Source organism: Cannabis sativa, chromosome 3 (assembly GCF_029168945.1).
Source record: "Cannabis sativa cultivar Pink pepper isolate KNU-18-1 chromosome 3, ASM2916894v1, whole genome shotgun sequence".
NCBI classification, from domain to species: Eukaryota; Viridiplantae; Streptophyta; class Magnoliopsida; order Rosales; family Cannabaceae; genus Cannabis; species Cannabis sativa.
The window spans coordinates 41,627,750-41,643,540 of record NC_083603.1 but is presented as its reverse complement, the minus strand read 5'-3'; the positions used below and the strand labels follow the sequence as shown (position 1 = coordinate 41,643,540).

General features: G+C 28.2%; 1 protein-coding gene, 1 long non-coding RNA gene and 1 other non-coding gene across 4 annotated transcripts; 1 reads left to right on the top strand and 2 right to left on the bottom strand.

Annotated features, from left to right (window-relative positions):
- Nucleotides 1-8,017: 8,017 nt before the first annotated feature.
- Nucleotides 8,018-8,090, top strand: TRNAK-CUU (transfer RNA lysine (anticodon CUU)). Its single transcript has one exon. It is a non-coding gene; the product is annotated as a tRNA-Lys (tRNA).
- Nucleotides 8,091-8,616: 526 nt separating this feature from the next.
- LOC133035350 (pentatricopeptide repeat-containing protein At3g12770-like) lies at nt 8,617-11,168 on the bottom strand. Of its 2 annotated transcripts, XM_061111146.1 has the most exons (3): nt 10,917-11,168; nt 10,744-10,811; nt 8,617-10,386 (listed from the first exon to the last, which is right to left on the bottom strand). In XM_061111146.1, exons 2-3 carry the CDS (start codon nt 10,807-10,809, stop codon nt 8,758-8,760), a joined length of 1,695 nt encoding a protein of 564 aa, XP_060967129.1. In that variant the 5' UTR covers nt 10,810-10,811; nt 10,917-11,168; the 3' UTR covers nt 8,617-8,757. The 2 variants fall into 2 exon arrangements, with proteins under 2 accessions (XP_060967129.1, XP_060967128.1); XM_061111145.1 differs by having other exon boundaries at nt 8,617-10,811.
- Nucleotides 11,169-13,830: 2,662 nt separating this feature from the next.
- Nucleotides 13,831-14,845, bottom strand: LOC133035348 (uncharacterized). Its single transcript, XR_009686606.1, has 2 exons — nt 14,727-14,845; nt 13,831-14,364 (listed from the first exon to the last, which is right to left on the bottom strand). It is a non-coding gene; the product is annotated as an uncharacterized LOC133035348 (long non-coding RNA).
- Between the last annotated feature and the right edge of the window lie 946 nt (nt 14,846-15,791).

Here is a 15,791-nt window from a genome sequence, read left to right as displayed (position 1 = left end):
AATTCTTTTATTATTATAACATAAACATAATAATATAATATATATATACTGTTTCGAAAAAAAAAACTATATATAAATTAAAAAAAAAATAAAAGAAATGACCCTTGACAGTCACGATCGAGACCCCTCATCTTATTCTATTTGTCTCTCTTAAGTTCATTTGGGCGGGTTAACTCGACCAACCCGTCGGTCGGGTTAATTTTTTTTTAAATTGAGAATTTTACAGCCCAATCTTTACGTTAGGTTAGAAAATACATAATTTTATTTTTTTTATATAAAATTATGTATTATGTATTTATTATTTTATAAAATTATGTATTATGTATTTTTTTTTTTTTTTTGAAGGAACTACAATTATTATAGTCACAACTTGTTTTAATTATAAAGAATGTTACAATAATTTTTTTGGATAAAAAATTTAAATAACTAAAAAAATTAAGAGTTCTTTCCTACAATATATGTTGGCTCAAGGAATCAAGTTATAAAGTATTATTACCTAGTTGCTAAAGTTATATATATATGGGCAAGACTATGGTAGTAAAATTATTTTTTAAAAATAAATACCAATACAAAAATAATTAAAATTAATTTTATAAAAAAAATAATAATTCAAAATAAAAATTATTTTAATTATTAATAATATTTAATTTTTTTAAAAAATAAATATTATTATAATATGTATAAAGTTTTAATTGTATACAAGCAGCCCTATCATAAGAGTATAAATCTTACATCATAATAACCATATGATCTAAACAGCAAAATATATATTAATCAAACAACAAAATATAAACAATGATTTCATTTGTTTATTCTTTAATCATTTCCTTATCTCCTCCACTTTGAAAAATTGATTTCAGTTACGTCTTTGGTTATTTAGGTTGTCATTTGTTTTTCAAGATGAAAAAAACTAGGTCGTATACTTAGTTTTGCTGTATAATTTAATTGAAGATGATACAATAAATAATCATATATTTTTTAATTTATTATTTGGTCTAATTAAATTATTTTAATATAGGGTGATTAAGATAAGAAAAATAAATAATATTAACTATGTAAATGATGGTGTTACAACCTAAATATAAATACTTTATGCAATATATTAGTAATATTGCATAAAAAAAAACATTTAAAGAAATTATTTGATGCTTGAAGAAATCATGATAATGTAGAACAAAAATGAAAGATGTTGAGGCAATCTAGGCAGTCTGTTTTTTTATAGCAATTAACTTTAATCGATCTTTGTTTATACATTCTTAGTAGAAGGGTACTAGAATTTAGAAGCCATAGAAATGAATTTCAGTATATTGGTGATGGGAGTTTAGGCCTGAAAAATTTGGAGAGTTGAGCTAAATGGGAAAATAAGAAAAGGTCTTAGCAATGATTGAAAAAAGGTTTGGAATTTCTTTAAGTATCATATGTTATTTTGTGGGAGTGTGTGTAAAGATTTTTATACATATATACATGTAATATATATGTGTTTACTACATTAATATTCTATGCTACTTATTTTTTGTTAAAAATTTTAACCATTAATGATTATTTTTTTTTATGACTATTTATTGATTTTACTTTGCTTAAGCATTGGCTTTGTCATGTTTGGCACGATCATGCAAATTCAAGGAGTTTGATATGAATTTAATCTCTCTTTCTACACTATATACTCTGTTTTCATTTATTTTCTTTTTCTTTTTAACAAAAAAATTGAAATATACGTTAAATATTTTTTAAAAAAATAACATTATTTGTTTGATTAAATTATATGACATTATTTATTATAACAAAGTAAAGATTAAAATAGAATACCTAAATAAAAAATTAAACTTACAACTAAATATAAAATAAGAATAATTATTAATTTTTTTTATGCATTATAAATTCGATTTTATTGTCTTTCTACTCATTCTCATTATTATTCATGTGTTTTTATTCTGTCCAACCAAATACAAATCTTAATCTTTAAATTGCATTCCACTATTTTCTTGCTCATTATAAATTTTTAAAGTATATTAAAGATTATGAAGTTATTAGAGTATAAGCAATAATTTGGTAGAGAAAAAAAAACCATGTAATTAAATCTATTATTTTTTTCTTTTAAAAATGAAAGATATATTTAAGGGAGTTATGTATTTGGATATTAAGTCTTTCTATACTTAATAAATGAGTTAGTAATTACACCATAAATTATCATGTATACGAAAGTTTTTAATTTTAATGACACCATAAATTTGGGCATTAATCCTTTGGATGATTCCTATGAAAGGAAAGAAAGAAAGTGATATACTGAATTTACTAAAAAAAAAGAATATGGTAATTCTCATTGATGAGGCTGTTAAATGGGACTCGTTTTCTAAGCCTTTTTTAATGGAGAAAATAATCTAATTTTGGTTCCAAAAGCTAGTGTAATGCATATGTTTCATATTTAGTTACCTAAAAATTAACATTCTTAATTATACATAAAAAAATATATAAAATGTAGAAGCAGTTTACATTAAAATTTTAATGTAAATATTATGATAAATATATACGGAATAATAGTAATTTTAACAGAAAAGTTATTAGTTTATTGGAATAATAAATAATAATAATAATTTGAAGTAAATTGTATGCTAATAAAATAAGTAACAGCAGAAAAGAATGGACATTAAAGGAAACTATCAATGGTTTAGAATAGATGGTCTAGTAGAAAGGACCTAGTTGTTCATCCTCATCGTCCGAGCACAAAAAATTCAGGACCTGAGCTGCTTCTGAAGCTTGATTCGGTGGCAGACCCATTTCTCTGGCACGAGATTGACCCGTTGGTGTTGTAGGTAGGGGACCAATGGGTCCCGCATGCGACTGACCCATTGGTCTTGTAGGCAGGGGACCAATGAATCTCGCAGGCGACTGACCCATTGGTCTTGTAGGCAGGGAACCAATGGGTCCCACATGCGACTGACCCATTGGACTTATAGGGTGAAATACTGCTAAACGCGACAGACCCATTGGTCCTGCATGCTCATTTGGAAAAGGACTAATTAGTGTTCCAGCACAGTAATAGTGTATTGACGAAAAGCCAGCAGTTTGTGGGTGTGGGAGAGAATTTGGAGTAAATGACCAATACGGTACAGTAATGAAAAGTGATATTGGAGGAGGATTCAAATTATAAGAATAAGAATGCGAATGAGAATAGGGATTCGAATTGAGGCAAGGACTAGTACTCCAACTCCAATTGGTGTGGTTAGTAGGAAACAAATGATTGGCTTGAAAAGTGTGGTGATCATTGTTCAAAAAATAAATCCCAATACTTAAATTGCTTGGAGAGAATCCAACATTTTGTTGCCTACTAAAACTCTGCCCTTCAAATTGTTGATCCATATTGATACCTGAGTATAGATTCAGAAAACTAATCAATCAAATCATTCAATTCAATTATATTATATAGAAAAATAATTAGATTGAGAATTTACCTCTGCCCATTTTCATCATCACACAAAACACCTATTTATTTATAATAAAACAAGGAATATTTATATTGAAATCTTTCCTTAAATGTATAATAAATAAATCTTTCGTGATTTTACTACCTAATAATTTGTTTATATTGTAATCTGGATTTACTTTTCTCTAGATACTTTTATATGAACAATTTTATGGAATAAGTGATTATTATTTTTCTTTCTATAAAAAGAAAAGTGATTATCGTTCTTTTCGCAAAATGATTACTCTTTTTTTTTTTGAAAAGAAAATAATTACTCTTTTTAATTACTATCAACATGCTATTTCTTTTAATATGATTTTGGTATATGAGTTATACGTACATAAATACTAAAGATCAATTTGATTAAATGGTAATTACTATAAATGAGATTATATATTGCATAAATAATCTTATGGCCATAAAGTGAGTAAAGATGTGTTCATATCATTACCATAAATTTTTCTTAATTATGATTTGTTTCTCAGTTTAGAAAACTAATAGAGGAAGGATAAAAATAATAATAGTAATTATGGAAAATTTGTGGATGCTGCCCGATTTTTATTAACAGAGATACTTTTTTAAAATAAGAAATTGTATATTAAGATTTTTTCTATTAATTAATGTTTCTAAAAATATTAAATAAAATAAAATTAGAAAAATTAGAAATAAGAGAAGCTGTGTTTTTGTGTGTGTGTGTTTTTTTTTTTTTGCAGCAATTCTTAAGCGGTTTTAAATTAGGAACTTTGACCTGTTTTTTTTATAGGTATTTACATAATTTCTTGTGCGAAACCATACACGTTATTATAAAATCTCAATCTTAAATTTTATCTAAATTCAAAAAATATTATGTCATTTTCTTTAAACTTATGAGTTAATTTCCTAAAATAAGTGGCATTGATGAGACTAACAATTCCTTAAACTATGCCTCAATAAAACAGTGGAAGACTATACTGATTATAGAGAAACTAAGGTCGAGTTTGGTTGGAGGTAATAAATAGAATGGAAAGAAAAAAAATTTCATTCTATTCTTTTGTTTAGTTACATATAATAGTATTGGAAAGTCATTCCAATGGAATGACCTTTCCACCAAAATAGTAGAAAGACTATTCCATTTTAAAATGGAAGGAATGACTATTCTAATGTATGATAAGAAAAAATTTAATAATTTTTTTTATACATTTTAAATTTTATTCTATTCCTATTCCTATTCTTATATTTTAATTTCTCCTAACCAAACGCCACACAATATCATATTCTACAAAATGAAAAGATAGCATGTCAATGAGATGCATTATTTTTAGATATGGACAAAAAATTAATTATTATAATAATTAATTAATAAATTACATATTAACAATCATATAACTCTAAAAAATATATTTTTGAACTTATCCCTTTTCTAATTCTAAAAGAATTGCCGTAAAGTCCAAAAAAATTTGAGACCTAAGCAAATTTCAATTTTAAATTTATGTTCTTTTTTTTTTATCTATTTGTTTATTTTGGATGGTTTTACTTCTATACACCTAATCATTAAAAATTTGCTTAGGTCTCAAATTTTTAATGATTAGGTGTATGAGGAGTGCTAAGGAAACTCTCTATCCCACTCTCTTTTGCACTCTCTCTTTGATGTAATGACAAATGTCAAATTTTGAGTAAAGTTTGTTTTTGTTTAATATTTAGTTATGATATTCTAATATTATTACAATTATGCCATTCTAACTAAATTATTTTATAATAACTAGTTATTTATTATAATCTAATTATTTCATTAACTTTTTATTTTTATTTATTTATAAGAATATATATATATATATATTTGGAAAAAAAAATAACACATCAAAAAATTAAAAAAAAAAAAAGTACAATGCGTATATTTAAATTATACATAGATTAATTCCAAGTTTTTATTTTAAAAAAAATAATAAGAAAATAAAAACTATAATAAGTATAATGTATACAAAAGTTTATACAATTAAAAAGAATCAATGACTTAAAACTACTGTTATTAATATTTTTGTATTATTTATATTTTATTAGTTTTTTTATTATACAGTACTAGTTTTTTTTTCGAATTGATCACTCTATTTTTAAGTTGTTTTTTATTTTTCTTATACAAGTGAAAATTCAATCTACTTCTAATACAGTATTTTTTAAATATTTTTTAATTATTTTCTTTATTTAATATAGCATAAAATGAGGTTCAATAAATTAATATACTAAGTCAACGATGTATTTTTTTTAAGAAAATATCAACGATAGAAAAGAAAAAATAAAGCATTATAGTACTCAATTTTTTTTTTTTTTTTTTTAAATTTGCTATACTTTTTACTATAGAATATATAGATAAATGTTTGAACTATAATTTATCTGTATACATACCTATTTTACTATATATCAAATTATAATAAGAAAATATTAATATTAGGATGAGTACACCAAATGGTATGTGTCTATTCAACAAGTATATATATATGCAATACTCTAAATGAAAAGAAAAATACATGTAAATACCACAAAAGAAATAAATAAAAGTATTTAATTACATACATAAATATATTAGATGGTTTATTGGTGTATTTATATTGATAAATAATATAATTATAATAATCATAAAAAAAATATTACTTTTACAGAAAGAAAAAAAAAAATTAAGTTGTATTAATTTTTATTCTGCATAATTTCTTAAAAAGAAAAAAAAACTTACAATTTTTATATAAATATTAATTGTTACTTTGTTTTATTTTAAAATATATGTATATATACATTTTTTAAAATTAGTAGAATAATTATAATAGAAGTAGCAGTGGCACAATTGTAATAACATTAGAATATTATAACTAATTATTAAGTAAAACTAACTCTTATTAAAAATATGACATTTGTCATCACATTAAAGAGAGAATACAAAAGAGAGTGGGATAGAGAGTTCCCTTAGCACTCCTCTTAGGTGTATAGAAGTAAAACCATCCAAAATAAACAAATTGATAAAAAAAAAGAACATAAATTTAAAATTGTAAATATTAAGTTATATTGAATATGAATTACATATACCTTTTTATTTAGTGTGTATTTGAAGGTTCTTCATATACTCAAATGAAAAAAAAAAAAACTCCCAAAAAATATTTAACAAAAAATTAAGATTTAAGCGTTAATTTAGATATATATGTAGAAAAGATGAGTATTTTTTTTTTAAAAAAAAAAACTTATAAATTGATGTATCAACTAATTCTTTTTTTACCGTGCTTTTTTTAAGAAAAAATCTTTCTACCATGATAAACATATTGTTAAAGATATTTTTATTTTTCATACGTTTTATAAATTAATATTATTAAAAAATAAAAATATAATAATAAAATAGATGATATGGTTTAGATTTGATTTATAAACATAATTAAAAATTAAAAAAAAAATAAGAGAATTAATTAAGGGGAAAAAAGAAAGATCACTTTAAAGCAATTTTAGGGAAAAAAATATATATAATTAAAAAATAAAAAAATTAATAAATAAGTTTTAAATAATTAGAAAAAAATTTAAAAATAGATAAATAGGTTTTAAATAATTAGAAAAAATAAAAAAATAGATAAACAGGTTTTAAGCTATTTTAAAGGGCCACGTCAAGTTTATTGAATCAGAGACTTTATTATAGGGCATTTTTTTATATATATTTAAAAGGTAGTTTCGTAGATTTTTTTTTTTATTTTCTGTATAAAGAAAAAAAAAAGAAAGATACATCAAAAAAAAGATCGAGAAATTATGGATTTGGATGATTGGAGTTGATTATCAAAGGAAAAGAAAGTCATATGATTTTTAATTGGCTATTGCGACATTGAATTTAAATACGAGATTGCTTCAGTATTATTATAGTTAAAAAAATGCAAAATAAAAGGCATGAAAATCCCATGTCGCGGCCCGCCCCTTCTAATCCTAAGCAAAATAAGTTTTTTTCAACGTTTTGTATCGTTTATTTTATCATTTTTTAGCTATAAAAGAAGTGCACTTCAATAGTTTTCAACAAGCAATCAAAGGAGTACGAATGTTGGAGAGCAAAATCAATATTGAAGGCTTTCCCAATAAAATTTTCAGCATTCTTTTTTTCTCTAATTTCTTCTCTATTCTTAAATTTATATGTGTGAATTTGCTACAATGAACATGAGTAGCTAAACAGTTCATTAAGGTCTAGATGGAGATTGTTTGATATTGATTTATGGTTTTAATATGATTTATTTTCCCTCAATTTTATGTATACTAGTTCATTCTTACTTAATTACTTTTAATTATCTGATCACCAATTAAATGTCTATGATTTTGATGTGAGATCTGAGAAGTGAGCGTCGATTATGCTATAGTGAAATAGAACTGAATTTCGATATAGGACGAGAGTACCTCTATGGTTTAGATAGCTAAAGGATTTCTGTGTTTAATATCTGTTACATGTTTAATTTAGTAGAAAATTTGCATGTAATTTGGGAAGCAAAGTTTTGATCAAGATTGTTGGTATGAAAAAAAGATAGTTAATTTTACAGGTTTAGTAAATAAAGTGGCCAATTAAAACAGCAAGCCCGTCTAGCTCAGTTGGTAGAGCGCAAGGCTCTTAACCTTGTGGTCGTGGGTTCGAGCCCCACGGTGGGCGCTTTCTGTTTTTATTTTTTTTATTCCAAACTATTGATAACATGCACTATGCAGTAATTTTCTTATTTATTACGTTATGTAATTAATTAATATCTCGAACATTATACAAAATGAATAAATCACAGAATATTGGAAAAACATTCACTACAATTAATATACAAAAATAAAAGCAACTAGGGTTGGGATAAAGTTGAGATTGAAATTATGCTCACCGTTCAGGCCATTCGTACCTCTAATCGTATGTCCTCTGTTTTTGGGTTGGTAGTCAATGATTGTAAACATTTACTTTCCTATCTTCCACATGTTTCTGTTAATTTTATTAAACGATCATCTAATCGAGTTGCCCACTATGTGGCTAGGCACTCTCGATTCCTTTCTGGTTGTATCATTCATGCTCATAACTTATCTCCTGATCTTCAGGACCTTTTGTATTCTGAATGCTAAATTTTAATGAAGTTTTATTTCATTTCAAAAAAAAAAAAAAAAGCTTTCTCTTTCCAAAATCCAAAGTAAACAAAGAAAAACTCTACTTTTCAACATTTGCTTAGTTTTTCTTTGATTTTCATTTATCTTTCAAATAGATAAGGCCAAATAGACTTGTTTAATGTACAGACAGATTTATTCAATTTGCTTTCAATCAAATTTTCTTAAATCACTAAAGCCAAAATCTATGTTTGAATTTCATTATCAGAAGATGACTGATTTGAACCCTTCATAACAAATTTAAGGTTCTCAAGCATTTCATAAATTGAGTATGAACATGGATGAGCTTTATCTGCAACATAAAAACAATGAGTGGTACTATTAATGTTAATCCAACTACACCCAGGTTCCTTCCTCATCCCACTTTCTCTCATCTTTGTTCTTACATCAGCAACAACATCCCATTGTTTTGAAGAAGCATACAAATTCGATATCGAAATAAAATTTGAGGAATTCTCGGGTTCTATTTCGATAAGAAATCTATAAGCTAGTTCTTGCATCTTAGTGTTCCCATGTATGACAGAAGCACTAACAAGTGCTCCCCAAACACTTGGCCCGGGTTTAACAGGCATTCCTTCGATGAAATTTAGTGCTTGATCGAGTTGCCCTGATCGGCCAAGCATGTCCACAACACAAGCACAGATCTCAACTGTTGGTTTGATTCCATGATCATTAATCACTGAGTCATAGATTTTAAGCCCTTCATCGATCAAACCCGATCTTCCACAAGCTGAAAGAATCCCTACAACTGTTATTGTATCCAAACTTAACCCTTGAAGAACCATCTTAGAATACAATGACAAAGCTTCCTCGCCCTTTCCATGTAATCCATACCCCGAAATCATTGAAGTCCAAGAGATTGCGTCTTTACAAAACGACTCATCCTCGAAAACTCGTATAGCAAGATCTAAGCTCCCGCATTTTGAATACATATCGATCAAAGCATTGGATAAAGACACATTACAATTCAGTACTTTCCTTACTACAAAACCATGAATTTGTTTGCCAATTCTTAAACAACCATGAGAGTTACAAGCAGGAAGAACACTTAAAAGAGTTACCCTATTCGGTTCTATACCATCTTTCACTTGCATCTCATGGAAAAGACTTAAAGCTTCATCTGAATCTCCATTCTTTGTGTAACCATTGATAATTGCTGTCCAAGTATACACATTTCTACTCCTCATTTGATCGAAAACTCGTCTACCCTCGAAAACTCTTCCACTCTTCGAATACATATCAATTAAACAACATCCTAGATGAACATCAAAACCCAATCCATTCCTTACAATATAACAATGAAGCTCTCCACCATAATCAGGCCATTTCCTGGAATCAACACCGCACAAAGGCAAAATACTCAAAATCGTAAACCCATCAAGCTTCATCCCATCAATCTGCATACATTTAATCAGTCCCAACAATTCTTGATCAAAACTCCGCTTCCCAAAACCAACATACCCAGCTAAAAACACACTCCAAGAACCCACATTTCTCTGAGGCATTTCATCGAACACCTTTCGACAATCACCAAAACTCGAACACTTACAATACATTGACATTAATGAATTCGAAACAACAATGTCAGAATCAAACCCAACTCTTACACTCCTCCCATGGACCAATTTCCCAGCCACCAAGTTTCGCATTTCACCTGAAACTTTAGCCATAGTTGCAAGTGTATAATCATCACAACAACAACAACAACAACAACACATTTCTTTAAAATACTCAAAAGCTTTAATATATTCACTATTCCTTACATACCCATTAATCAAAGTATTCCATAAGTACACATTCTTGTGGTTAAACATCTGAAAAACGAGCTTTGAATCGGTTAAGTTTCCAAAAACAGAGTATGCAGACATTAGCTTTGTGGCAAGAAAAGGGTTTTGTGAGAGGCCAAGAATGAGAATTCGAGCATGGGTTTTTTGATTGAGTTTCAGAGAGTTGTTGATGATTGAGAGCTTAATGTAATGGAGAAGAGTCAGAACCTGGTCGAATGCCGCAGCAGAAGTGTAATTACGGTATGATAAGTTCATCATTGCTTTAGCTCAATTAGAGAGCTTGAAATATATATACATAACTGATATACATATTTAACTGATGTTGTTAACTAAATATTTCTCATAAATAATATTTTTTTAAAAAAAAATTAACTAATAACCTACAATGCGATAAGTCTGCAAGTGTGGAAGCATATCTGACACCCACTCTTCCTTCATCTCGTCAATCATAGCTTTGGTCACATACCAAAAAAAAAAAAAAACTCCAATTTAACTTTAAAATATTTATATATATACATAGACAACATAATATATATATATGATCAAAATAATGATACCTGGTTTAAGGGTACTTCGTTTTGAGCTGAAAGCTTCAACTTTTTGAGTTTTTAAGCTAAAAAATAGTGAAAATCAAGCAAATTTTTGGAGGGTTTCAGCTAATTAGAGAAGAAGAAGTGGAAGAACAGGTAGAAAACTCAGGAGGAAGAGAAAGAAGACGGCTTTTACGTACCAGAAATTTGTGTGTGACTCCAAGACACGTGCTGAAAATCTAACGGTTTAGTGATTTTGAGCAAGACCAAAGGCTGTAAATCTACTCAGCTTAACTTCGTGTCTTCACACGTGTCAAATGGTACATTTTTTCGATTTTTGAATCTAAACGACGCCGTATTCACATGGCAATGGTGGTTATGAATTTTTTTCCACTACTTTATTTTTTTGAGTTAAATAAACTAATTGATAAAAGAAACAGCTACTGCTGAACAATTTTATTCATACAAATTTTATTAGACTGAAACTGAAAAAAACAAGTTATATATGGTAAAGTTCAACTGATAAGCTACATGAAAAAATGATAATCTTTAGTATAAAGATCAGTTGATAAACTTGTAATAATACGATGGAGATCTAAATAGTTTACAATATCGAAAACAGAGTTTTTAGTATTCTAATTTACTACACGTTTTAAAAACTTTGAACTTATTTTCAGCACTGTAAACTATTCGAAAATATTTCAATATATTGGACAGAGATTTACTAAGAGATTGTAATAGAAAATTGACAGTAACACTCATTTCCATCTCGGTATGTTTGTTAGTGTTGTATGTGCTTAATTCGCCTTCTATTGACTTGTTACGTGTGCTTCTATATTGCTGTAAGTGCTTATAGAAAGTTCGAAAATGATATGTTTTCTTGGTTCGAATAATATTCAAGTGTTTATATTTGTAATTGTTTTTGTTTTTTTTTTTTATTTAGTAAAAATTTATGTCAATTGTCTTTTTTCTTTGTCAAACTGTTATATTATTGCTTGATATATTATTTTACAAATTAGTTTTTTCATTCTTTGGTTTGTTATATTTTATCTTTTTTCATGTTAGCTAATGTGAATTCTTTTCATTTTCATTTGTATACGCAGGAAGAATTTATTTGTGTAAATCAAAAGTGATATTTATATAAATTAAGTTTTATTGAATTGAAAATTATAAAATAAAAACGTAAAAATAGTTTAAAAAAAATGGTAAAGTGCCGTTATGAATAAATTCTCTTGCTATAATGGGTGAGGCATCGAATTTATTTGGTCTCTTTAAGAAGGGATAATTGCCCCCAAAAAGTCCCTTTGATGTAAATAAATCATCAACTTCAAAAATTGGCGGTGATAGGGTAAATAGCGGTATAAGTACCCAAAATTTTAAGTTTATAAGCGGCATAAACCCAATGTTTATTTTTAGCGGCATAAGTACCCAATGTTTGTAAAACTGTAATTTTTCTTCAGTTTTGTCAATACAGACTCCGTTTTAAATTTATTAAAGGAACATTTAGAAGTAACGGATACTGCACGTTTCTGTCTAGACCCAATGATCAAGAATCTAGACCTTATATGTGGCTTGTTTAAGAAAATAACAGTGTTTGTACGGACAAAATTAGAGAAAATTTACAGTTTTACAAACATTGGGTACTTATGCCACTAAAAATAAACATTGGGATTATGCCACTTACAAACTTAAAACTTTTGGTACTTATGCCGCTATTTACCCCTCACCATTTTTGTTTGTCCATTACTACCTAAGTTAACGGATACGTTTGTGTATGTTAAAAATGCTACGTATTGAAATATTATTCGTTCAAATCATAATTTAAATTAAAAAATAATATAAAAATTAAAAACATTAATATTTTTTCATTTTTTTTCTGTTTTTTTTTTAGTTTCTTCCCCAATAGCAATATACAATTCATCTTTTTTTAGTTTCTTCTCCAACAGCAATATACAACAGCAATCAAAAATTCATCATCTTCCTAAAAAAAAATATACAACTCAATCTCTAAATCAATAACCATTTTTAAGTCTAAAAAATCACCTCCTTAAGAAACATATACAACTCATCTTTTTTCACAGAAAAAAATCTACACAAACAATTACAGAAAAAAAAAATCAATGCTCAATCACTCAAACAATTCTAAATGCATACTTAAAAAAAATATGTTCAATCACTAGAATATTTGAAACCTGTTGGGAGTCTCTTGGGTCGACGACGAAGTTGGGACGACAAGGAGAATGAGGGGATTTGGGTTCGCATAGATCTAGGTTCACCTTCAACCATAAAGGCCAGATCTGTGGTGTATCTCGAGGAGGAGATGAACTCTTGGTGGTCTTCGACTGTGAAGGCTAGATCTGTGGTGGTGGCCTCCATTTTTGACAACGAAAGGCAAAGCTTCGTCAATGGCGGAAGAACAACCCAACCTCGGCACGATTGAGGAGATGGAGACTGAGAGAGCTTTGGGGGTTTCTGGATTCTCGGTAGTCCATTTGGGTCGAGGGTAGCCGGAGCATTACAGTCTGTCGTGTGGGTTGGGTAGGGGTTGGGATCGAGGTTGGCTGGAGATAAGAAGAAGATAGAAGAAGATGAAGAAGAAAACTGAAAAAAACTGAAAAAAAAAATGAAAAAAATAATTGATGTTTTTAATTTTTATTAATTTTTTATTTTTTAAATTATTTTTAGTTAAAATTATGATGTAGACCACTAATACTTCAACACGTTGCATATTAAAATACACAAACGGAACAGTTAACTTAGGTAGTAACGGACAAACAAAAATAGTGACCTTAGGGACTATCACCGCCAATTTTTGAGGTTGAGGATTTATTTGTATCAAACTGGACTTTTTGGGGACTTATGCCGCAATTATCCCCTTTAAGAATATTTATATAATGCTTTTTTTGTAGATCACATCCACCATGGATTGAAATTTCTCAACTTTACCAAATCAGAGATCACATTAACTCCCAACTTTACTTTGAATTGGTATACAAAACTAATCAAAACTATGAAGACTACTAACTAAACATGAACATACATAACAAGTGTTGTTAGTTTCATTCAAATGCAACTAATTTGTATTTTTGATTTGTAATAACAATCTTTATCAACCTCACAGCTCATTATTGATGTAATGAAGCATTGGATGAGTTGGATTATTATGGCTTGATGATGGCATTGCAACCATGCTTGTACTTGTACATATATATAGCATAGGATCAGTCCCTTGTTCAATCTGTCTCATTAACCAAATAACCGGGCCTCGAAACTTCAGTGCCTCCCGCATCAGTATCTCCAGAAAGCATTGCCGCGACTTTGGACATTGATGGACGAGCTGCAGGTGATGCTTGAGTGCATAAGAAAGCTATTCTCTTGGTTCTCCTCACTTCTTCCCTGTTGAATTCTTCTGATAGTTTTGAGTCAACAAGTTCTATTTCACAATCTTCTTCATTGAGATCCCAAGCCTATTGAGCTAAAAAACAATGATAAAATGTATGGAGAGATAAGAAAGTTGATAATGTAAAATGATATTATGAGAAATGAAAAAATAAAATAGAGAACAATTGAAGTCTTAAAAAGTCTATGTTCATTTAGTATGACATTGTTAGATTTGGTGACTAAGTAATGTCATTGTGTTGTAATGAGCTGTCAGACTTAACTACTTCATGTCATTTGTAATAAGCTCATTTTAAAAGAGAATAAAAGCTTAGAAATTCATTGAATTCTTGTGTGTGTGTTGGTACTGAGTTCTGTGAAATGCTTTCGGGTGTGTTCATTGGAGTTTTCTTCCTACAGATATCTCTATAAAAAATTAAAAGAATCTAGTTTTAGTACCCATTCATGAAGATAGGTCTTTTCGTCACCCAAGCTTGAGTATGAATTTGGTCTGCCAGTAAGGATTTCTAATGCCACAACTCCAAAATGAAAAAGTTGAGTGAAAAAAGAAGCACAAAACAAAGTCTTATCTTAAAGAAAGTCTTACAAGGTTCCCGCGAGTCTTGTACTTATACGAGTCCTATCATCATAAAGTTTTGCAAAACCAAAGTCTGACATTTTGGGGACGAGATCAGAGTCAAGAAGAATGTTGCTGGACTTGACATCTCGGTGTACAATTCGAATTCTTGACTCCTTATGAAGGTAAGCTAAACCTCTTGCTATGCCTAAGCAAATGTCAAACCATATTGACCAATTCAAATTCAAGCTTTGGTTACCTGATTATTGTACGATACATCTCTGCAAGCATAAAACATATAGATCACAATTAAGAAGAGTGTCAATTTCAAAATCATTGCCATAACTCTTGTGATTAGCTTACATATTGAGAAGAGATTCCCTCTTTTGTTGGGCAAGGTACCATGTAGGTTATTGTTTCCAAGCAACCTGGTTAGAAATAACAATATTATACTTTGCTCTGATATTATAATATAGTAGCCGTGTCATGAAGAACATGATATAATTCAATCAAGGAGCTAGAAAAAATATATATATTACAAATCAAAAAGTTTAGTCATGTTGAAAAGAGAGTCTGGAATTTGTCCATTTAACTTGTTGAAGCTCAGATCAGTGTTAAAAGGAAATGAGTATAACTTCATAGCCCATACAGGTATAAGCCATTGAAAATTGGCTAGTTTTAAGTCCTTCAATGAAATGATATTGATATTCTTTAGTTCTCTACAAACAGGGTTGTATTAAAATGTCAGCAATAAGACTCAAAATAAAGTACATGCATGAGCTTTTATGATTATGCATTGAAAACATGTTACTTACAAATTACCTTGTAGACATGTTCAGCATGGCTTAACATCCATCCCCAAGAACTCTGCAAATCATCATCTAACCAATCATTAATCCTTCCTATTAAGTAATCTTTTTTAAGAAACAAATAATTTCAAATATGAA

Coding starts and splice junctions, on each gene's coding strand:
- LOC133035350 (XM_061111145.1), bottom strand. CDS start 10,617: ATGATGAACTTATCATACCGTAATTACACTTCTGCTGCGGCATTCGAC.